Source organism: Haliaeetus leucocephalus, unplaced genomic scaffold (assembly GCF_000737465.1).
Source record: "Haliaeetus leucocephalus isolate CR32 unplaced genomic scaffold, Haliaeetus_leucocephalus-4.0 Scaffold219, whole genome shotgun sequence".
In the NCBI taxonomy this organism is placed as follows: Eukaryota; Metazoa; Chordata; class Aves; order Accipitriformes; family Accipitridae; genus Haliaeetus; species Haliaeetus leucocephalus.
In genome coordinates, this window is record NW_010972655.1 from 747,087 (window position 1) to 770,829 (window position 23,743).

Below are 23,743 nucleotides of genomic sequence, written 5' to 3' on the forward strand. Positions count from 1 at the left end.
CTGCCGGCGGCGGGGGGGGGGAGGGAGCCCGAGGGCGCCTGCCGCTGGTGGATCCCTGGCGCTTGTGGGAGGAGGAAGGAAGGTTGTCCAACCAGAACGTGTCAGCTCAGTGCGGGCTCGCGTTTCTTTCCCCTACCAGGACGTAAGCCTGCCACAAAGGAGCTGAAGTTCAAGTAAGGCTGCCTCAGCCTCGCGCGGAGTGATGGACTCCAGGCTTTGAAAGGCGAGCGTCGAGCTCTGCCCGCTCCCCCGCGGAAGGTCTCCCCGCGCCTCCGGGGCCGAGCCCGGGCAGCCAGGCTGCGAGAAGTCTTGAGGAAGAAAAAGGGAGAAAGAGAAAGCAGGAATTGTGCAGAGCCGCTCGTTACTCCCTTCTCTAACCCCGGCACGGCGCACGGGGCTGCCCAGCTGTAGACGTCAGGTCACTGACGAGTTACGCTTTTGACACGACCAGCCAAGAGAGATGTCACAGCTCCTGTGGACGAGCTGTTCTGGAAACCTTCGGTGAGAGGACTGTAAAGGACCGAAGAAAGAAGCCAAAGGAGACGGGGTAAGCACGGATAGTACCGATGGATTGCGTTTAAAGTATGCAGCTGGTCTTGTCCGTCCAGGGTCCAAAGACTGACTGCTTTGCAAAGCCAGCCAGCCGGACTCTCGCAGGAGCGAGTGTGTAAGCTTGTCAAAGTCGTTACTGCTCCCTAACAGAACGCAGCAAGCCTGGGCTTTTTTTTTATTGGGGGCAAAAGGAGGAAAAAAAAGGAAAAAACATACTAAAATATGGCCGTAAAGATAGCTGAGACATTTTATGATGCTAGGCAGTGAAAAGCCTCCTTGCCATTATTTTCAAGAATATGAAATCTTTTTTTAATCTTATTTAATTCTACATGTAACTTTGGGCTTCACGCTTCCTCAAACTCACTGAAAATGCATATACTTTTCAACAGACTTTCTAGGACATACTAATTTCTGTGGTAACTTTTCTAAAGGACTACCTGTGTTAAAAATTATGAAATCTCCATTCAGTCTTTCTTACACTCATGTCTGATCAAGGAGATACAAAAGTTCCTGGAACTTCAATAGAGTCTATAAATAAATATTTGAAAGATTTTTGTAAAAATGTCATTTTAAAAAAGAGCCTAGCATGTATGAATACCATTGTGTAAGCATTAAATATTTACTATATGATCTAACTATTTTTCATGGGCAAAATGAGTCACATTTATTAAAATGTGAATCTGTTTAAGGGCTGTTATGGACAATGTGCACACACACATATGAGCACACACAGTATGAGCACTTTTTGGTAGTGATTGGATTAAGTGAAAATAAGGTGAGGCCACTGTTGAGGGAAGCAACAACAAAAGCAGTGCGCGCTCTCAATAATTACATTCCACATCTATGACAGAACTTTAGTAAAGCACAAAGAACAATCCACAAACAACATGACTAAAATTCTTGGTAATCCAGAAAGAAAATTTGTACTTCTTTTAACTAGAAAAACCCTATCTTTTGCAAAAACTTGAAAAAAGTTACATGGCAGCGAAAGATACATAATCTTTTGAAGTTTCTTGCAGCACTTCATAGTATTTCAAAACAAAAGTTCTCCAAGACCTAATTAAGATACTCTCACATTCTGAAGTGTTTCTTTAGTCATCCATTCCCCTCAGTGAAAAAAGTATTTCCTTTTAAGAATAAGGAACTAGTGCTTGAACCAGAATTTCACCTCAATTTTAAGTGGACAGAAAAGCTGAGTATAAAATGCATTATAATAAAAGTATCTAAGCAATTAATTGGTTTCTGTCAGTGTGGCACTGCTAACAATGGAATCAAATAACTAGTGGCAAAAAACCAAAAATCATTATTCCCCCCAGAAGTTTGGAGTTAAATTTTTTCAGCTTAGTTTTACATCATGTTTTCATAACTGAAACTGCATGCTATTATGTGTCAGCCCTTCCCTATCCCCTATTATATTTTCTTTAAACCTTCATACAAAACTTTAAAGCTTTTCCTAATACATGTGGCATGGATACTACTGTGCTATATTTTCACTGTGAATTGCCGTTTCCTTTTAACAAAACTGAAAAAAATCAGTGTTCAGGTTTTTCACAGCAGTAATCTTCATCTAAAAATGAAACTGCACAAGTTAATTCTAAAAGAAAACCTGTACCAGTGGAAGTCCCTCTCCTTAGAAAAAAGCAAAAATTAATAAATCACATTAAATATGAAGACTACCTGAAAAATTGAGAGGATGGATTAATATAATTCCATGCAACAGAATGTTTGGGAGAAGGAGTAAGAACAGAGCATGAGCTCTGAGAAGAGGGGCAGGGAGTAAGAAAGAAAGCAGCTTCAGAAAATTCATGCTTCTCTATCTTATCACAATGATATTGTGAAATCCAGATCATATTACTGGCCTGGTGCCTGGAACATGTCAGCTAACTGTAAGTCCACAAACACTGACTATCAAAGGACTCTGCAGAAGCAAAAACTAGTGTTTGTTAACAAAAAACAAAACCAAACCCTCTGATCTTTTCATAGTAGGATTTTACATTTTTGACACCCTTGCTCCATTTGCTTTTATAATCCAATTAAAATGTAAAACTGCACTAATCTAAAAACTCCTTTTAATACCAGACAAAAGTATTAAAGAAACAGTGAAGATTTGTTGCCAGTTTTTCATGTTTCTTCTTTAGAATGAACAATTACCAAACTATGTATTAATTCACAATCAAATAAAATAGTTTATCTTTTCAAGAATAAATGCTGTAATAGCTAACACTATGCCTTTTGTGAACGTGCCTTCATTTATATGTCTAAAGGCTTGAGGAATCTGCACAAAAGGTACCATAGCATGTAAGGTATGTAGGAAAAGCCATCCCAGCCCATCAAATGACTGCTAGCCTCATTATATTAGATATGACCAGCACACAAGAGCTGACTAACCCACAGAACTGAATTTTGTAACAGAGTGATTTGTTTTCCTACGCTAAACTCATCTGTATGTAGGATATCACTGCTACTTTTTTCTTCTAAGTCAAAACAACCATACAGGGAAATGTCAGAAAGTATCAGTGTTGTGCAAAAAGTGTGTATCTCATCCTTCTTAGATATGTGTTTTTTCACCTATCCAGGTTATTTCTAAAAGGCTCTGAAGTATCAGTTTAATTATGGTGCATTCAATTCTGGCATGTTAGACCTGCACGCACTCTTAACAATCCAACCTCTAGACTACAAACCCTTGAGTGAGAGCAATTTACAAGGATGGGAATAAATTGTGAGTGCTGGACCTTGCCTATCCACTCCTTAATGAGATGAGTCACCTATTAAAAAAAAAAAAAAAAAAACCACAAGAAAATATGACACTGAAATAAAACCATATACAGAAAATAGAGTGAAATAATAAAAAAGTAATCCCCCGAATTCTGGCATCAACTTTCTAAGGAATATAATACTCTGGGAGCCTTTTTAGGGAGGTTGAGTGACAATGATAGAAAATGGTAGCAGTTTGTTGTAAAAACAACAAATCATTATCCCAAAGATACAATGACTTAAATGGAGAATTCCTATTTTATTTTGACAGCTTACTGAGCACTCCTGCTTAAGTGTAAAAAGTCGCATAGGAGACCTACTCCTTCACCTTGTTTGCAATGATTATCATAACTGCAGCCCAAGAGAACTAAAAATGCCTCCTTAGTTCCTGAGCTGCAACATACAAGACACTAAAAATCTATTCTAACTTTTTGAAGTGAGAATTGCTGCTGTCTTCATCATATACCAGGTTCTGATGTATTAGCTCCTCAAACCAAATTGGTAGTGTTTTTTTTAATTAGATTATCTTTGCAATAAGTTCAACTATACTGCAATTCAAATAGTTATTCAAGTCCCCAGAAATCCCCTTGTGTAACATCCTAGTTTTAGCACAGAAAATTGCCTTCTCTGTAAAGCAGTCTCCAAGGGTAGACACAGTGTCATGTATCACTTGTACAAGACCTGCATTTACATAGCTCAGTGCATCACACTTTCATACCAACAGTCCTCTGGCTTAATAACAGTTTACTATATATAGAAAAACAAAGAGTGGCAGCAAGAAGCAATTCTACGGATTTTACCTACTGGGTTCTTCTATGTTCCTTATCTGTAAGAGTAACCCATACCAATACATTCAAGATACAAAATTTATATTCTGGTATGAAATCCAGGCAATTATTTTCCACATTTGTCTTAGTTAAGGTTTTCCACACAAGATTTACACAGATCATTATTTTGCTTTTGTATTTCTTTAAAATGCTATAGTACAGGTGATGTCTTCCTTAAAAATCAAAACGCTTCCTCCTTGAACTGACTTGTAATCCAAAGTAAAGCATAATAAAGTTCAGTGCTCAGCTACCATCCAGTGGTCTTCCTATAGTCTCAGCTCTTTTTTTTGCACAATACTGAAAAGTGTAGTTGCAAAAAGAACATAGTATAAACTCCCAGAGACAAGATGCCAGTCTCTCAGTGGCTGAAAGACTCAACATTGCAAAACCATTTTAAATCTAGATACAATAGTGTTGACAGTATGTAATCAGGCTTTCATAAACTCCTTTCCTTCCAGAGTAATACTGCAAACATCTATTTTATGAACAAATTTCATCCAACAGAAACAGCCCTAGCATTGAAAGGCTACCGGTAGCATTTTCAAATAAGCTTAATGATACTTTATTATGTTATCACAAGTCATATTCTTCATCTGATGGAGACACACCTTCATTCTCTTTTATACACAAAAATCCCAAGGATAGGTAAAATATTTCATAAAACATGAAAGAGATAATTAATCAGTCTATTTTGTAAAAATTAGACACTCTGAAGCATGACATCAGAACCGACAAATAATGAAAAAAGGTATACATGTTGGAATATCCACAATGAAATGTGTATTTTGTTATAAGTAGCTTAAAAAAAAAAGATCATATGCTGACATTGCTACCTTTAATGCTTCCTTTTAAGGCAAGCTGATTAAAAAAAAAAGTGAACATTTGCCAAACAGTAATACTTTGCACATAGAAATATTTTTAACCGTTATCATTACAGGATCACAATGGTGATTAAACTATAGGATGTGAAACACCTGTATAATTTTAAATGGTAAAATAATCTAATCTTGTTGAAATATCACATGTAAATTTCAAGATATTCGTAACAATCAAAAGGTAACATATTTTGACTAACCAAAAGTCCCATATAAGCATGACAGAGTACAGGACAGAAAAATATTTCAAAGCAAAGCCGAAGAAAGATTTTATTTACTTTTTCCCTTTAAGGGACAGGAAAAACATCAAATGCTGAAACATCCAATATCCCTTTCAGAAAGTTTATTTCCTCTTTTTTTTCACCAGATCATGGGAACATCCTCAGTTGGGGAAACAATGAGTGAGCAAAGAAACCAACTTATTATTACCTCCTTCCAGTTATATACACAGATAGGCCAACATTTGGTCTACAAACTGAAATTTTAACCAAAGTCCTTATGCTGGCTAGGAGTATGAAAAATACTAAGATTATAACCCACACAACAGTGCCGCCAAAAGTTTTCATACAGATGCAGTTAAACACTGGCAAAAGACAAACAGAAAAAAAAATACTATTTTGCCTGAATAAAGTAATATATACTGCCAGGTAGGCTAAACATACACAAAATTGGGTTTAGGTGCATCTGCACTAGGGCAAGTTTGTCTTAACTCCCATGAAAAGTGCTTTTAGGAGTACACAAATCTTGAACAGCCACAATCTAGAAATGAAATTACTTCAATATTTTTTTAATTAAAATTACACCTATCTTTCTTTTTAAGTGTGCTGCTTTCACTTCTGCTGTTTTTTGTTTGTATGCTTGTTTGCTGAAGTTTTGTCAGTGTGCACAAGGATAAAAGACAGACATGCTGTATTCCAGTCATTAAGAAAATTTGTACCAAACCTGAAAGCATGGTCTTCTATCATGTAGTTTTGTGCAATGGTGAGGTTGAAATGTCTACAGCCACCCAAGTGGAATTTTGCACTGGGGACAAATACAGCCCCAGTAATATCGTTCCCTCCCAGTCCACTGCAGAAGAGCTACTGGGAGAAGGGGAGAGGAAGAGGGGGGCCAAGCCAGAGAAACAGGAAGAACCGAGTGATCAGCAAGCAACGGCACTAGTTAAGTACGAAGAGTATGAGCAATTACTTGGCATAAGTGCAACAGAAGAAAACTGAAAGCTAGTGTGCTAAACATCAAATAAATAAGATCTTCCTTTCCCATGGGAAGGAATTCTGATGCCCTAGGAATCTGATGTTCTCCTACTCGAAAAGAAGAGGGAGATATTAAAAAGCATTAAGTCCTTCCTTAAAATTGTTTCTCTGGCTTCCCCCCCCCACTTCCTCCAGCAACCTTTTTTCTCCCTGAAAGATTAATCATTGAGAATTGTTCAAACAAGCATGTTGGTTATGAACTTCATTTGAATCCAACTGCAGAAAAGAAGAAATGCCATTTATGTTATGTAATCCATCACAGTATGCAACAAATAGGCCTCATTCTGAACACTTTATTTTTTAGCTGAACAAATACAGACAGTAAAAGACTTAAGAGATAACTTCATAAACAGACTCTGCAGGAAGAAGGACATCTGAAGACAGTATCGTTCTTGTTTCTATTTGTACAGGAGCATTCTCTTACCAATGTACTTTTCCTTCCAATGTTTTTTCTTATAGGAAGAACACCTTAGAAAAGGTGACATGCAGGCAAGATCATGAGAGAGAAGCATTTCAGCACAGTCTAATCATGCTGATGTCATTCACTGATGGCTTACCTTCTGCAAACAGTGGTCAAACACTGCAACAGGTTTCCTAGAGAGGTAGTCGACGCCCCATGCCTGTCAGTGTTTAGGAGGCATTTGGACAATGCCCTTAATACCAGGCTTTTAACTTGGTCAGCCCTGAATTGGTCAGGCAGTTGGACTACGTTATTGTTGTAGGTCCCTTCCAACAGAAACAGTCTATTCTATTTTATTGTGAAAGATGTTTGAACTGCTATGTTAAGATGAGGCTGATGACTCTGTTCCATTTTTTTCTTAAACAGTTCTTAAAAAAATTGGAGGAAAAAAAAAAAATCGAACTGTTACGTGTTACTCTATTTCTTCAGCCTGGAAAAGAATGTGCACCCCAAATCCTGCACTCAGTTAAAGACATGAGATGCTGTAACAAAGACACAAGTGAACTCTGAAGAAAAAATCAGTTTCTTTTCAGTGGTCACAATAATTACAGTTTTTGAGGGGGGAAAAAGATATTTCAATTCAAACAGTGAAATAAAACCCATTTTACACCTATATGTAGGTGAGACATTTGCAAAACCAGTCCATCTGTGCAGAAGTATGAGGCCTGGAAAACTGCCAGGGTTTCTAAGTGTGACCTGCTGTGCAAATGCTGATTATGCAAGTTAAAGCTGTCTGGGGTGAATTTATGTTCCCTGTTTTCCAGGGCTCCAAATAACATTCCTTTACTTACAGAAAGCATGTCAAACTCCCAACTTTTATCTGACAAGTTTTCAAGATTCTTGACAAGTTCTGTAAAGTACAATTTCTTTTCGTTTGCAAAATGAAAATGAGTTTATTCCAAATAAGAAACTGAGGCAAAAATGTATATCCAAAAACTTTAAGAAGGACCAAGTCCTGGTCACTTTTGTTTGAATCATTTACAGAAGCATTTACAGAAACTTCTATGGTTTATTTCAAAACACCAGAAAAATGTGAATGACTGACAACCGTATCTCTTCTTAGTATGAATAATTATTTAAGCATGCATATCTATCATTGCCGTGATACTCCAAAAAAAATTTCTTAAAAGTCAGCAGCTGCCTAGGATCATAGAACAGTTCAGATTGGATGGGACCTCACCTTTGTCTTGCAAAGCATGGCTAATTTCAACATTAGATCAGGCTGCTCAGAGCCTTGCCTAAATCAAAACTTTACATATTTCCAGGAATGGAGATTTCACCACCTCTTTTGGTGACTGCTCAGTCCTTGGTCACCCTCATTGTGAAATTCTTTTTTTCTAAAACCCAAAACGAATTTTTCCTGAGGCAATTTGTATCCATTGACCATTACACTGTCACTGTGCACTTCCAAAAAGAATCCATCTTCTCTAAAAACAGCCATTAAGTAGTTGAAGACAGCAGTCAGATGTCTCCTTCACTTTCTCTTCTGGAAGCTAAACAAACCTAGCTCTTTCTGCTGCCCCTCATACATCAGGTCTGCCAGCATCTACCTATCCATGTTGGTTGCGCTCAGCTGGACTCATGCCAGTTTCTCCCAGCTGTTACTACTATTTCACATCATTTAAAAAATTTCGTTGTACTGAAGATGACCAAGCAGTAAGGTGACAGTTATTTAAACACTGAATAGTTATTCCACATGCAATGTTTTACATGCAAAGAAAAATACGAAGGTAACACCACCTTGATTTAAAAAGTATCAAGCAGGCTTTATACACTGAAAAAGCTCCATACTGCCCCCTCCCCCCCCATTTATTTTAAGAAAACTAGGTTATATATACACATGCCTATTAAAATTCAACAACAAAAAGCTGTTAGAAATACACAATATCAAAGTGCTGTTCAAGCAGCTGATAAGAGAGTGATTTGTGATAAGGACATTCCTGGCAGTAGTGACAATCCTAAGCTCATGTTTCCAAAACAACTGTTGCCTATGAAGTTCTGGTATTGACTTATTTTTTAAGAGATTGTGATGGCCTGAAATTTCCACCTTGGAATATGAATCTGCTCTGAGAACTAAGCGTAATTTCACCAAAAGGCTACTGTTGCAGTATGTCAACAAACACTACTAGCTAATTTTAATAGCTGGGGTCTTCTTTGTCCACCATGCACATATGCATGTGTTTCTCCCCTTCCAAGAAGGGACTATGAAGTGAAATGACCAGGCTGAGCATAAAGACAATGTCCAGTGAGAGTCACGATAAATATTTTAGTTGTAAATTCTACTAGTCTGGAAAAACAACAGATTTTACTGTCTGTGATAACTGGGCAGTAGAGTTCTTAATTTATGACTATTAAGGACTAATGTAGAGTAAGTTTTTCCTTTTTTTTTTTTTAAACTCTGAGGTTCAGTACTGCTGACTAAAGTAAAATTGTTACATTTCACCTAAGCTATATCTCCTGCAATACACATGCAGTTATAAAATACTGCAAATGAGCTAGTTGCTATTTTTAGAACTTTTTAACAGCACATATTAACTTACATTCTGTTTACATTTATATTTGTAACTGTAAGAAATGAAAATGTAATTCATATTTAATTGGAAACACCAATCTTGGAAAGTTTTGTGGTACTTGCCTAGAAGAAAGGACTCTTCAAATCCTGGTATTTATTACTTAGTTTCTTGTGGTTCTTGGCAGGCTTTAGACAAACTATCAGCTAGTAACTACGGTTCTGGCCATAGAATGATACTATTCCCCCTGATGTCCCTTTCAGCCAACATAAGTTCATGCTGGGCAAGAAAAATATCTCATTTGTACACAGACATACTAGTTGCTATGCAATATTTTGTAAGTTTTAAAACAGATTATCAGTTGTAAGTTTGCATTGATTTCCTATTTGTTACTTACTGTTAAATTTATTTTAAAACAGAGTTTAAAAAGTTATTTGCAGAAGAATATTTGATCAGAACTAGAGGATCATGATGACAACAAGATTCATCTGTTTAATGCTAATAGCTGTTGTGGGAGCTACTGCAAGCAAAACACAGGAATTTGAAGGCAATGACGAGGAAGCAGAACAAGAATTCATTTATATGAACCGATATAAGCGTTCCAGTGACCCACAGGACAAATGCACTTACACCTTTATTGTACCTCAACAGAGAGTGACAGGTGCCATTTGTGTTAATTCTAAGGAGCCTGAAGTTCTACTTGAAAACAGGGTAAATAAACAAGAATTACAGTTACTTAACAATGAACTTCTTAAACAAAAGAGACAAATAGAAACTCTCCAGCAACTGGTAGAGGTGGATGGTGGGATTGTTAATGAGGTTAAACTCTTAAGAAAAGAGAGCAGAAATATGAATTCTCGTGTCACACAACTCTATATGCAGTTACTACATGAAATTATCCGAAAACGTGACAATGCCTTAGAACTTTCTCAGCTTGAGAATAAGATTTTGAACCAAACTGCAGATATGTTGCAGCTTGCAAACAAATACAAAGACTTAGAGCACAAGTACCAACATCTGATGTCAATTGCCAATAATCAGTCAATAATAATTGCCCAACTGGAAGAACACTGTCAAAGAATGCCATCTGTAAAGCCACTGCCACAAACTCCACAGCCACCAAATAAAGTGTACCAGCCTCCTACTTACAATCGCATTATTAACCAGATATCTACTAATGAGATTCAGAGTGATCAGAACTTAAAGGTTCTGCCACCTACCTTACCAACCATGCCTGCAGTTACTAGTATTCCAACTTCAACTGATAAACCATCTGGTAAGTAATATTATTGATATGTCTACATTAGTTTATGCTAATATGCAGTGGACAACATTTTCATTGTAATATCAAAAATGCAGACAGAATTTATTTATTTAGCAAAATAAATGCAAGTTAATTACTTTGAACTAACTGAGATTTCTTAGATCTGACGTTGTCTGTGTATCTATCTTGTGTATTTTTAATATACATGTTGTAGTACAAGCACAAAAAGAAAGCAAAAAAAATGAACTCTGAATGTCTAACAGATTTGGACACACTAGCCTGACAGAGTTTTCTCATGTTACTTTGCCAAGACCAACCCACCATTTATATTACATGTATGAGATAAAGGAGCTGCAGAAAACTATTACTAATAAACAGTCAACCATCTAAATTTTATTTGCCTGTGCCCAAGACCAAACTGCTAAAATTCATGACATCTGAAGGGGTTTGACACTTTTTGTGTAAAGATTTATGAAGTTATTACAACTTTGTTGATCTAGCATGTGATAATTTTTGTGCTTGTGTAACTCAAAAAGGAATACGTATCTGCTCTGTACCTCACACAGGGCACTTGCACTCTTAAGACATGAGCAAAGGGAAGCAAGTGGTGGAATAGTAAGGGATATTATACAGCCCTCAGTAAGAGTCTTGGGAGTTCTGCCATAACCCAGATTAGAGGCATCTGAAATCGCATTAGAGATCAATTGATCTACATGATAAAGAAATGACAGGTAAAGAATCCAGTTTCACCTACGGTCCCACATATTTAAAAAAAATAGTTCAAGTAAGTATTATGTGTCCCATACAAGAGAATTCTGTTCTTCAGTGTGTGGGCAACATGTACTTGCTTCAGAAAAAGATAGGGGACCCACAGACATCTGAAACTAAGGCTCATGAACTGCACTCAGAATATATTCCAAGACTATTGGTAACATTTTCCAAATGACATTGTCAAACTCTTAAGAATTATCAAATAATGCAACTGCCACATTTAAAAAAAAAAAAAAAGACATTTCTCCATGGAAATATCCACAATGAAAGAAACCTGAGCAGGTGTTTCAGTCTAAACACAGTCTCTAAACACTTTGCTACAAAGCAGTTATTTCACAATATTGCCAGAGATTAATTCACCAAAGCTTGCAGCTTGCATTGTGGCATGCAGAACCTCGGCCAAAAATATTGTGATTCTAATGTTCTATGTTAATCAGGAGAAGATCAGGTCTACTACGATTTCTTTGGAGCAATACACTACAGGATGGCCTCTTCAGTAATTACATTTTGACTTTGATCTCAAAGTAGGTTCAAGCTTAGTACAGTATTTCCCTACCTTTCTGTAAGTGAAATGTCTTTCAAGTGTTCTTTTAAGACCTTTCCCCTTCCTCTTACACTCTTCTGAAAACTCATTAATTGGTCCACACCCTCCTCTTTAAGTACCCTAACTGGAGCTGAGGCTTCACCATCACATAGCAGAATAGAAAAGTTACTTCATGTGTATAGTACTTTTACAGCATTTTTGTTCTTTGCAAAGTAAAACATTGACTGATAACCAACTTGAAAGCCTGTAGAACCCCTAGACCCTCACATGAAGAAGTGCTGCTTATCCAGTTATTTTTCATGTTGGTCTCCAGAGATGCCTTCCAAAGTCCATGACTCTAAGATAAGATTTGACATCTGCTACTTCCCCCTTATCTATATAACTAACCAGAAAAAGAATTCTCACATTTCTGCTGCACAAATCCATTATAATATTAATTTCCCTCCTTATTTTCTTGTTTGCAGCAGTTTTGATTTGTTCAAGCGAATTTCCAGCAACTGAGGTTAAGCTATTTAACCTTTCACTTCCAGGGCATCTTCCTCCCCTCTCCCCGCCTTTCTTTTGGGGCAAGGAACATTTAGTACCTTTTTCTCATCCTCCAGAATGTTCTTCACTCACAAAGCACATCTCAAACAAAATCCCTTTCCACAATTAATGCTGTAAATGATGGTTCAGCCAGGTGTCTGGAATGAACTATGAAAAACCCACAAAAACACATCCCTTGCCCCCCATACCCACAACCAACATGCCACAAACCTAACAAAACTCACCACCACCACAACTGCCCAGCCACTGGAAAAAAATCCACCTATATTTTATCCAATCCTTTCTGTACTATGTCTTGAGTTCTCAACCTTTGCCAAAGCTCCTGGCTGTACTAACCATGTGATCCTAGCCAACCTGTGCAATGAAAACTGAAGCAAAATGGAAGAAAAATATTAAATGCCTTCTCAGTTTAATCTGTTGACGGCTCTCCTTCCTCACAAAGTAGCAGACCAGTATTTTCCCTTGATCACAGACTTAGTACAGTCTTACTACTCTCAGTAGCTTTATTTCATTTTGTACATTTTGTCCACACTTGTTTTTGGAGTTTTTTTGCTGTTGTTGTTTTGTTAAATAAACAAACCAACCCCATGAACAACCAGCCATGCCTAATACTTTGAGCTAGCATCTACTTAATCTGAGCTTTTTTCATGTTTTCAAAGCTACTGGAAAGGTCATGATTTAGCCAGGTCAGTTTCTTACCATTTTCCCGAGCCGCCTTCTACAATAGCAAAATCTATTGAAGTGTCCTCAGAGACTCTTTAACAAACTTGTAAACTCTTCTCTTGGACTAACTGTCTAAAGCATTTTCTCTGCACATTCTCTGAATTTGCTGACGTCTATTGTATTTAAGTTCATTTTCTTTGTTTTGCTTTTCACTTTTCTTTCCTAAGAACTGTGGCCTCCATTACTTCATGATTAAGATCACCTACACTGCTTTCCATTTCACATTTTCAATCAGTTCTTCCCTACTTACTAGGATCAAATGTAATCTATCCCATGTTTTTTTGCTTTCTCTATTTTAGATATCTATGAAAAACCTATCCCTAACAGATTCCAAAAGCTTGCTATATATTTTTTATCTGCTGTATTCTTCTCCCAACAGATACAGTTGCAAGTTGGTAACTCACTGGAAGAGGCAGGCAACAAGTATCAAAAACCAAACAACATTTAAGTTAATTATGCACATAAACTGCAGAGAAAGTGAGGCTTAAGTTACTTCACTGTTTTAAACCAAATCTCATTTCCCTTTGATTTGTACTAATGATTTTAAATTAATTAAAAGCTACAAGGATCCAAGCTTCCTGTTCCCCATTAAGCACTACGGATGATTACTGAGTCTCACCAAATCCATAAAAGGCATATATAAGAGCTAGGAATATGACATCTCATTCCATGAAACATTATGCAGTGTGAAAGTATCAGTGCAAAGCAGAATTAGGTGAAACTCTAATTCATAAGAGCAATTACATGGACCTGTTGGAGCAGGTCCAGAGGGGGGCCATGAAGATGATCAGGGGGCTGGAGCACCTCTCCTGTGAGGACAGGCTGAGAGAGTTGGGGTTGTTTAGCCTGGAGAAGAGAAGGCTCCAGGGAGACCTTATAGTGCCCTTTTAATATTTAAAGGAGGGTGGGGGGGTGGGACTTAAAAGAAAGATGGGGACAGACTTTTTAGTAGGGCCTGTAGTGATAGGACAAGGGGTAATGGTTTTGAACTAAAGGAAGGTAGGTTCAGACTAGATATAAGGAAGAAATTATTTTTAACAACGAGGGTGGTGAGACAGTGGCACAGGTTGCCCAGAGAGGTGGTAGATGCCTCATCCCTGAAAACATTCAAGTTCAGGCTGGACAGGGCTCTGATCAACTTGATCTAGTTGAAGATGTCCCTGCTTATTGCAGGGGGGGTTGGACTAGACGACCTTTAAAGGTCCCTTCCAACCCAAACCATTCTATGATTCTAATCCTAGCCCCCTTCCCTTTTCTTTTTTTTAAATTACACATGAAAAAAAAAAATTTGAGAAAATATTTTGTTTACTACAACTTAATTGTTTGAGTTAAGGTCAAGAAATAAAATATGATTAGAGAATTTTTTAAAGAATCCAAACAGAATTAATGACTGCGGAAGACAGAAATTTAGGAGATGCAAGACAAAAAGACAGGGTTGGGAGAGTAATCATGTGGTTTGGGTTAGCAAAATCACAGACACAATTTTAAAAACTTATTTCACATTCTTCAACTTGGCAAAGGTGGGTGCAAGTCCAAAGCGATACAATACACCTCACACAATCGGTTATCAAAACCTATTCTCGTCTTTACAGTAAACATAAATGTGTGGTCTCTTCATTATACAGCTCTGTCTTCATCCTATACATCCAATACTACAAAAGTATTTTTGTAGCTAAATACGTTTGTGCCAGTGAACAGGTACTGCGCAGGTTACAAAGGTACTATTTCTCAAAGGCCTGCTTGACTCCCTAGAGGTGATTTTATCAAAACTACCTATCTGAAAGTCAGGATGCTCTCACTTTTTCAAGGGAAGATAAGATGACCATTGTTTGTAAAGCATACTTATACTTCAGAAGGAAGATTTACATTTTATTATTATAAAAACACTAATTACCAGACAGATGTATCTAGTAAAAGAACTGTCCTTTTCTCCTAACAGCAGCACATACACTATAAAGAAATTTTACACAATTGCTCCCCAATTTTTTTTTTTAAAAAGGGGGCAATATCTGTTATTGCTGGCCAACCAATAATATGACTGGCACAGTCACATTTACCTCAGTCACAAAACAGCAATCTGAATTGGAGAGCATAAGAACTGCCACAGAAATGAATTTAACCAACTTAAGAGAGTTCTACACACATCACTTACCATAAAATAAAGTGCTCATCTTTTTTCTACATGAATACTTTTGAAACAACCTACTTCTTAAGTTACTTATAATTTAAAATCTTCAGAGCAGTGACCCTTTCTGTAATGACTTTATGCAATCCTAGGACACTAGACTCCTATGCCTACACTCAGAGGAAGGTACTTCAGAACAAAACATTATTATGACTATGATCTAAAACAAGACAGTCATTTAGAACTATTTCCCTGTCATGTCTGAAGTATCTTTCCCTACCTGCTATTGTAATTTACTGTGTAGTGTGATTTAAATGTACAACTGAATATTTTCTCCTTATTCACAAAAGTAATCCAAAACAACTAGCCAAGTAACAAAAAATAGTGTGTCAGATTTGAGAGGTAAGGTATAGAAGAATAGCTAGTGTCTGGTTAAAAATTTATTAGGAATATTTGAAGCATTGGATATTTCAACAGAGACATCATAATCTATTGCCTCCCAGATGACAAAAGCTGATGACTGCATAACAACATTGGCAGTAAATCATAAAAACATGATGTAGATAAATTAAAGAACCTCAGTCTCATGGTAAAATGTTCTAGAGAAAAGAAACTGAAAGAATGCATTGTAAAATGTGGGCATCATCACTGGATATAAAGTAATTTTAGAGATACACACTTTGTAACAGACAAGTTAATTTCTCTGCAAGGACTAGTGTCATGCTTTGATCCATGCATTTCCCAGAAAGTCTTATTTTATGAGGCACACAAAACACCCCAACATTCCTGTTGCTGGTTCTTTGCAAAAATAAAGGAAAATGTAAAAAATACTTGGTTTTGATTCCGAGTAGAAGAATTTGCAATTTTATCCATAAATAGTTTGCTGCAAATTCTTATTTCTGCATTCTTGTTTCCCACTCATGCCCCAAAGAATAAGTTAGGTAAGTTTAATTCTGTCTGCAAAACTGAACATGTACACAACACTGAAATTCTACAGAAAAATTAACAACAACAACAAAATCAGTAAATAGCCAGTAAGTCACCTAAAGTCAACAACAGAGATTGTTCAAAATAACTACAGTTGTATTTTACTCCATTCTATTAAGGAAAATATGAATTCCAAGTAAAATTTCTATAGTCTTATTTAGGAACATTGCTCCTTAAACTTGCATGAAAGAGCTAAAAGCCTAATAAAAGACTTCAGGATGAAATAGTTTAGCTGTGACACTAACAACAACTCCTTTCTTGGAGTTATTACCCAGAGGTTTGGGGTGGGATGTAGGGCTATGACTCACCAAACCCCAACTACTTTACGCATTAATGCTTAACAACTACAAGTTTTAATATGCCCGTGCAGAAAAGCAGATGTGGTTTATCTACAATGAGTGTTAGTTTATAACATCAAAAAGTTTAGCCCACAGTGTAAATAATTAAACTAGATCTGAAAAAACAATTTACTAGAGTGCAGAATTCTACACACAACAGGACAAACACTATTATGTGAAGCACTGCTACATTTGCTGTATAAAACAGACTTACATGAGTAGCTTATCAAAAAACTCTTGCTTTGTATACATTTGCTAGTGCAACATTGGAAGATGACTAAACACAAGACAAATGGAAGTTGAACGTGAAAACTGAATGAATTTGATTCATCATCCTTACCCAACAATCTTTTTCTGGGAACAAAACATTTAGTAGCCAGTTACATCAATTACGAAATGCATGTTTTCTTGTGCAATTGTTATAGGAGGCATTATTCCTAGGAAAACATGCACACCAACCAGTTTATTATACTCTACCAGATAAAACCTTTAGGTAAACATTTTAAATCCATGCTGCATTATAAAAAATAAAGTTAAATAGTTAAATAATAAACAGCAAACAGTAATGCTAAGGTCAATGCAGTATTAACATACAGTGTATTGCTAATTTTATATGGTCACAGAGTTTTTCAAAAAAGGCGTTAGTAGTATACAAAAATGAACATACATAATAAGAACACAGACAATATATATTCATACTGATAATTATGGCTTAATGAAGCAGATGGTTTAAACTTATATACCCTTTAGGTGAAGTAACGCAGATTTTGTACCATCAAGTAAAATCTTTGGATAGGAGTAGTGGACAAAATTCAAGTAAGAAATGCTGAAGTGTAATCTGAAAGACAGATTATTTAAACAGGGCACAGAAATATTAGACCAAAATATATATGTGAGGCTAAGCCAAACATATATATGCTTCTAAACAAATATTACCACTTAAACAAAACAAAACAAAACCCCCAAAACCTAAAGAGACAAAAGCAAACAAACAAAAACAAACAAACAAAATTTCCAAGAACTAGATAGTTGGGGGGGGTTAGCAAGATTTGATATAATAGCCAATCAGAAACTTGGAGACACAAATGACACAAAATAGCAGAATATTGTAACACCAATGCATAAACTAGAAGTGTTAACTGAAAAGGTAAAATGTTTTCAAGTACCATAGAGACTATTTAAAGATACCCTACTGGAAATTCAGACCTATCCATCCATCCAAAAATAAAAGACTTTGAGAAGACCAGCAAATCTTGTCATGGCTAAGCAGCTTGGTAAAAGAGCAGTATTGTAAGAAAAGACAACATCATTCAAAGCACTAAAGCCATGTACAAATCAGGAAATAAGAAAAGAACATAGGGAGTCAGGTTAAATATAAAGACACATTAAAATCTTAAGAACAACTTGCAAAAGGAAAAAAGGCATAATAAATCTGATTTCTAACACATCAGGAACAGGAAGCGTAACTAGAAGTTTATAGGGAAAGATAAAAAGATATAGTCAGAGAAATTAAGGCAACAGTAGAAAATCTAAATTAATTTTGATATGAGTATTCATTGAGGGGACACTTTGAGGTTCCTGTGTTGACTAGGTTAATGGCAAAGAGGATACTCTGCAGGATTTATCTCAAACTGAAATGTTGGTAGAAGAGGTTATAAAGCCAATGAAAGAAGTGAATACTAACAAACTGCAAAGAGTAAAGCACATTCCCCAAGAGTTCTAAAGGAAACTGAATACAAAACAATTAACTACTGTGTAGTCTCTCACCAAAAATTGCCTTAGTATGTGAGGAATGAGAGGTGGCAAATGTGACACTGAAAAAAAATGCAAAAATCCACTAATTGATAGAAAATATGCTAAGAACAGTATAACAAGCAGTAAACAAATCTGAATTATGTACCATCATCCAATCACCCTGAATAAGAATCAACTTGGGTTTTGTAATACCAATTTGGTATCACTTCTAGAGATACTTGAAGGGCTCAGTGCCTATGCAGATGGAGTTCTGGTTGATATACAGTCCCTATGTATTTCCAGAAAGCACTGAACAGGTTTCTTACTAAAGGTGTTTAAATAAAGCTGCTACAAAGTACAAAGAGCCTCACATAAATAAATGATAAAAATCCCTTAATTATTAAGAATTTTTTTCATGAGGCAGAGTTAACCATGGTGTCTTACAGAGATCTGTGCTGCGACCAGTTGTCTTCAGTATGTTCCCTTTCATTTCTGACGGCAGATGACAAATCTTAGACTAAACACCTTAGTCAAAATTTTGGAAAGTTTAGTATCTGATGAAAAAACACCTGTCATGGAAAAGTAGTAGCAAACTCTGCTTTGAAGTATTTATAATAGTTTAGGTTCATCTTAAAGCACTTTCAGAGAAAAGAATCATGTACCGTAGAGCACTGTTGCCACGGGGCCTAGAAAGAAACTTCAAGATTAGAAAGCTGTAAACACTACATCATATACTGTTATGTATTTATTTTTATGAAGACAAGATCAAAGATCTGTGGTTGACTATTTTAGGAGTTTCTTCAATAATTACTTTGAACAGACAAGTTCTTTTTTTGTTTTTAGTAAGTGCCACTACGTACACGTTGTGATAAAATAAACAAAAGCAATTTAAATTACCAGCATTCATTACATTTATCTTCTTCAACCTCTCATAATAAGCCGTGCAACTGTGCCACTGAATACTGCATCTACATCTAAATTGCCAGAAATCTGAACAGTTAGGCACAACAGAAATGTAGAAGGGGCTTAGAAGCAGCACTCCTAGTCTGTGAATATGACTAAGGAAACAAGGACAACACAGCATGGCCACAGACCAACAACTTGGATTGCCTCTTGGTACACTGATTTTTTGATTAACTAGTTAAAAAGACCCCAAAACCCCCAACCTCCCACAACACCAAGGTTGTTTCTATAAAACTAATTTATTACTAACTCATTTACTGAGTACAAGGGTAGCACTACCATTACCACTGTTGGATAGTGAATATGAAAAAGGGTAGATGAACTGAAATAATTTACAAGAGAAATTACTCTTGGTAGCAACATATGCTTCATTAAGACTCCTCACGAGAAGATCTGACAAGCCTTCCTCCTTCAGTGTTTGTGTGTGGGGTAAAAAAATCGATCAAGGGTCTCTAATACGGAGGATTCTTGTTGACTTCACTCTTCTGCTTCGGCAGCGAAGCAGCTGGGGGAGACTATCTGCAGATATCAACATAGACTCCTAAATCTTTTATATCTAAATTTCTCAGACTCATAAAAATGGAATCTAACTATCTTCCCATTGGATAAAATTTCTTTAAAAATCATTAATGTAAGATACTTTCAAAAAGAGTAGGCTCTTTATGGGCTCTACTAAACTCAAGGAAAAAAATGCATTCTCCTGAAAACAGGAGAGCATTATCTGTAATTCCTGTGAATATGAAGTATTTTATCTTCTCATTTATCTAAAATTTCTCTCACTATGTAAGCAGGCACTCCATCTTACAAATCTTACATTTCTATTTTGTGCTGTCATTTATTAAGGTGGCAACAGTAACACCTACATTCTTAATTTATGTTGCTGGTTCCATTGTTAATGTCCATACCAATGACATTTTGGGGGATCTAAAAAGCTGAATTTCTCAGAGACAGAAACAAAGTCAAACTTACTATTTTGATTTCTAAAGGAAATTATTAATATTAATTAATTAATATTAATACTTATCCATGGAGTAATTTATATTTAGTTTCTTTGAAGATATAATCAATGTTTTAAGTGCAGCTGCTTTTAACTAACTAACTAAATCTACCTTTATCACTAATTCATTGTGAAATGTTCTGGAAATAAAAGTTACAACAAATGAATCTGTCTGAAAACACTTAGTGGACACCGTACCTTCAATAAGAGGAAAAACAAACGCACTATTCAGCAAAAGCAAATCTACTGTAAAAAGCTACCAATTCAAATACTGCCTTGCATTAAAGATATGCTCAATTGCCTTTTGATGCAGAGTCCTTCTGTTTTGACACAGGGCCCTGGAGAGACTGTCTACAAGCATTAGAAGATGGCCATGATACAAGCTCCATCTATCTTGTAAAACCAGAAAACACAAACCAGCTTATGCAGGTCTGGTGTGATCAACGGCACGACCCTGGTGGCTGGACCGTCATTCAGAGACGGCTGGATGGATCTGTCAACTTTTTCAGGAACTGGGAGACATACAAGGTTAGGACAAGTGAGCAGTTTAATGTTTTCTACCCTCTAAAAATTACTGGTAAAGTTAATTTAAAGGGTGATTTTAGAGTCTGGCCAACAGCTTACTTGAAAAGGAACTTGTGTGTTCCACACAAGAAGAGGAAGTCTCTATAAAATAAATTACTGTGGTTTTCTACTTAAGAATACACTCAGATTTACCACTAAAACAGATGCACAATATTAACATGCTTCTCTTGCTTCCTTTACAGCAAGGATTCGGTAATATAGATGGAGAATATTGGCTTGGACTAGAAAATATTTATTGGTTAACAAATCAAGGCAACTACAAACTGCTCATAACAATGGAAGACTGGTCAGGTCGAAAAGTATTTGCTGAGTATGCTAGCTTCAGACTGGAGCCAGAGAGCGAATATTACAAGTTGAGATTGGGACGCTACAATGGCAATGCAGGAGATTCTTTCACTTGGCACAATGGTAAACAGTTCACCACGCTGGACCGGGACCATGATGTATACACAGGTACAAGGTCCCTTTCAGTTGCCTTGCTTTTTTTGCTCCCACCTCCCCGCCCCCCCCCCCCCCCCTTTTTTTTCCCCCTTCTTTTTTAAAAAGGAAAAATACTTATGGTCAAACACAAAAAAGGAAATTACATTTTTAGAGATCTGTCAATTAGTACCTTATGAAGCACAAGCTGATGTGTCAACCCTTGTATGTACTAACACTGAAACAAAAATTCTCATTGAAATATTTATCATTTCTGTAAAATATGCTATGGGAAGTTATTTGAGACAGTAATGCAAACAAATTTTCCAGCAAGGGAGAGTAACACTACTGAGTCTATCTGTAGAACCTAACTACAGAGCTGGTTCCTGAAGAAGCCTAAATTCACCTCGTACCACATAATATCTACATGTATAAACACACAGTTTAAAAAAAAAAAAAAAAAAAAAGTTTTGTGCTTAGCTTGCTTGCTTGCTGTAATATTTTTCGTTTACTCCTAAGGCTGAATCGGAGCTTTCTTTTGCAGGTAATTGTGCTCATTACCAGAAGGGAGGATGGTGGTACAATGCATGTGCTCATTCAAATCTCAATGGAGTTTGGTATCGTGGAGGACACTACCGCAGTCGATATCAGGATGGTGTATACTGGGCTGAATTCAGGGGGGGATCATATTCACTAAAGAAAGTTGTTATGATGATAAGACCTAACCCCAACACATTCCACTGAAATAATTCTCTTGGTTTGCTGTCTTATTCTAAAAATCATGTAAAGCTATGATGTTATTACCTGGAATTATCTTTTCAGAAATGAGGAATGTAAGATATTGTACATTTATTGCTAACATGTGAGGGCTTGTATATTATATTTTCAAGAATCATTCCAGGGAAAAAAAGCTGAAGAAAAAAAAGGAACTGAAATGACATAACATTCAGAACACCTCTTGATACTCAAAGTAGTTATATTAAGCCTTTTAGAACTGGCAGTTTAGATGGACTGTAGATAAACTTTCTGGTTTTTATTCCCTGTAAATTAAGTTTGGATGGTAAAAATACTGCCACAACATTTAAATATTTTTGTATGTTATATTATGTATAAATATTCTCAAATACAGGAAATATTACAAACTGTACAGCAAGAGTTTTATTATTATTATTACGAGCAATCATTTGACACAGGAAATTGTATCCTTTGAACTGTGTAGCTGGTATATGTACATTAGTGTGATTATTCTGATTTAATCTTTGTTAACTGCCATGAATAAAGGTAGTACTATATAATTTGATTTTGAGAGCAGATACTCAAAACATTACTGTCGTGATAAATCCAGCCTTTCCCCTTCACTTTGAGCATTTTTAATAATCTGTTCCTATAAATTAGAATTCACATTTGATTCAAATATTTTAGATTAAAAACCCTAATGATTTTTCTTACCAAAATGAAGTAGCTACCTGCATATGGAAATTAATCCAGATTTACAACAGATATAACATGCTGTATAGCCAACATGTTATACTACGCAACAACTGTCACAGTATTTTGTACCTGACTTCAGTCATTACCTGCTGTGTAGCCTCTGTAATCAGAAATGGCTGGATATAAATTAAAGGGACTATCCAACTTTGCAGGCAAATGATGGATACCAATATATAAGCTATTTAATATCCTTAGCCAGTAGATGAAAATTATATAAAGAAGTTACCTGTAGCCAAGAGAAGTTATATTTACCATATTTCACAATTATAACATATTACTGTCAAATTATTAAACAGATTTACTCATCTATATTTAGAGGTCAGTCACAACTATGAAACACAGACTGGAATAATTCTAATATTCTTCTGAGACAGGTTTCTAGAACAGCTTGTTATAACACCCATTTCAAAACAGCAGCTACTATGAAAAATATAAGTTAAAGAATGCATATAAGAGGGAGAGCAAAAGCCTCTAGAAGTTCAATTTTTTTCAGTAAGCCTGTATGATACTTACTGTGCATTTGTGTGCACATGCTTGCACACTTTTTCCCTTATTACCTCATCACTTCTTTACAACAGTATGATGTGCATTAAACTGATGTGTGATGTAGCATGTGTTGTATATAACTGAAAGTAGGGTTATTAATATATTAGATTACCCCTGTAATATTGTAATCCTTTAATAAAGCAACAAATGTTATTTTGACACGTTCAGATTTCATCCTGTTTTAGTTCAGATTACTCATAGCAAAGAAGAGATATACTTAATGTCAACACAACTCTGCCTCGTGACACAAATCAACTCTTATACACAACTACTATTAATGTGTGTGAAGTGTCTAAATATTGCAACATGAAAAGCAAAGCAATTTTCAGTTGAGAAAAACACTGAATTTCTACACATCCCAAGGGGGAAGAACTTTTTGTAGGTCATATGAAAACACCAAAATTTTCAAACAGTATTCAAACTTTATCTTTCACTGGTTTATCTACTGGACTTGGGAAAACAATTAAGTTTTAGGTAAGAA

General features: G+C 36.1%; 2 protein-coding genes across 6 annotated transcripts in view; one reads left to right on the plus strand and one right to left on the minus strand.

Annotated features, from left to right (window-relative positions):
* RALGPS1 (Ral GEF with PH domain and SH3 binding motif 1) overlaps nucleotides 1-23,743 on the minus strand; it is a 107,886-nt gene that overhangs the window by 57,639 nt on the left and 26,504 nt on the right. The window lies entirely within an intron of this gene.
* On the plus strand, nucleotides 35-22,864 carry ANGPTL2 (angiopoietin-like 2). 3 transcript variants are annotated; one of them, XM_010566907.1, is made up of 6 exons: nucleotides 35-547; nucleotides 6,721-6,863; nucleotides 9,651-10,507; nucleotides 20,558-20,751; nucleotides 20,991-21,261; nucleotides 21,770-22,864. In XM_010566907.1, exons 3-6 carry the CDS (start codon nucleotides 9,700-9,702, stop codon nucleotides 21,967-21,969), a joined length of 1,473 nt encoding a protein of 490 aa, XP_010565209.1. In that variant the 5' UTR covers nucleotides 35-547; nucleotides 6,721-6,863; nucleotides 9,651-9,699; the 3' UTR covers nucleotides 21,970-22,864. The 3 variants fall into 3 exon arrangements, with proteins under 3 accessions (XP_010565209.1, XP_010565210.1, XP_010565211.1); XM_010566908.1 differs by lacking the exon at nucleotides 6,721-6,863; XM_010566909.1 differs by lacking the exons at nucleotides 35-547; nucleotides 6,721-6,863 and adding an exon at nucleotides 9,317-9,383.

Coding starts and splice junctions, on each gene's coding strand:
- ANGPTL2 (XM_010566907.1), top strand. CDS start 9,700: ATGATGACAACAAGATTCATCTGTTTAATGCTAATAGCTGTTGTGGGA. Junction 10,508..20,557: donor TTCAACTGATAAACCATCTG/GTAAGTAATATT, acceptor GTTTTGACACAG/GGCCCTGGAGAGACTGTCTA. Junction 21,262..21,769: donor GGACCATGATGTATACACAG/GTACAAGGTCCC, acceptor TTTCTTTTGCAG/GTAATTGTGCTCATTACCAG.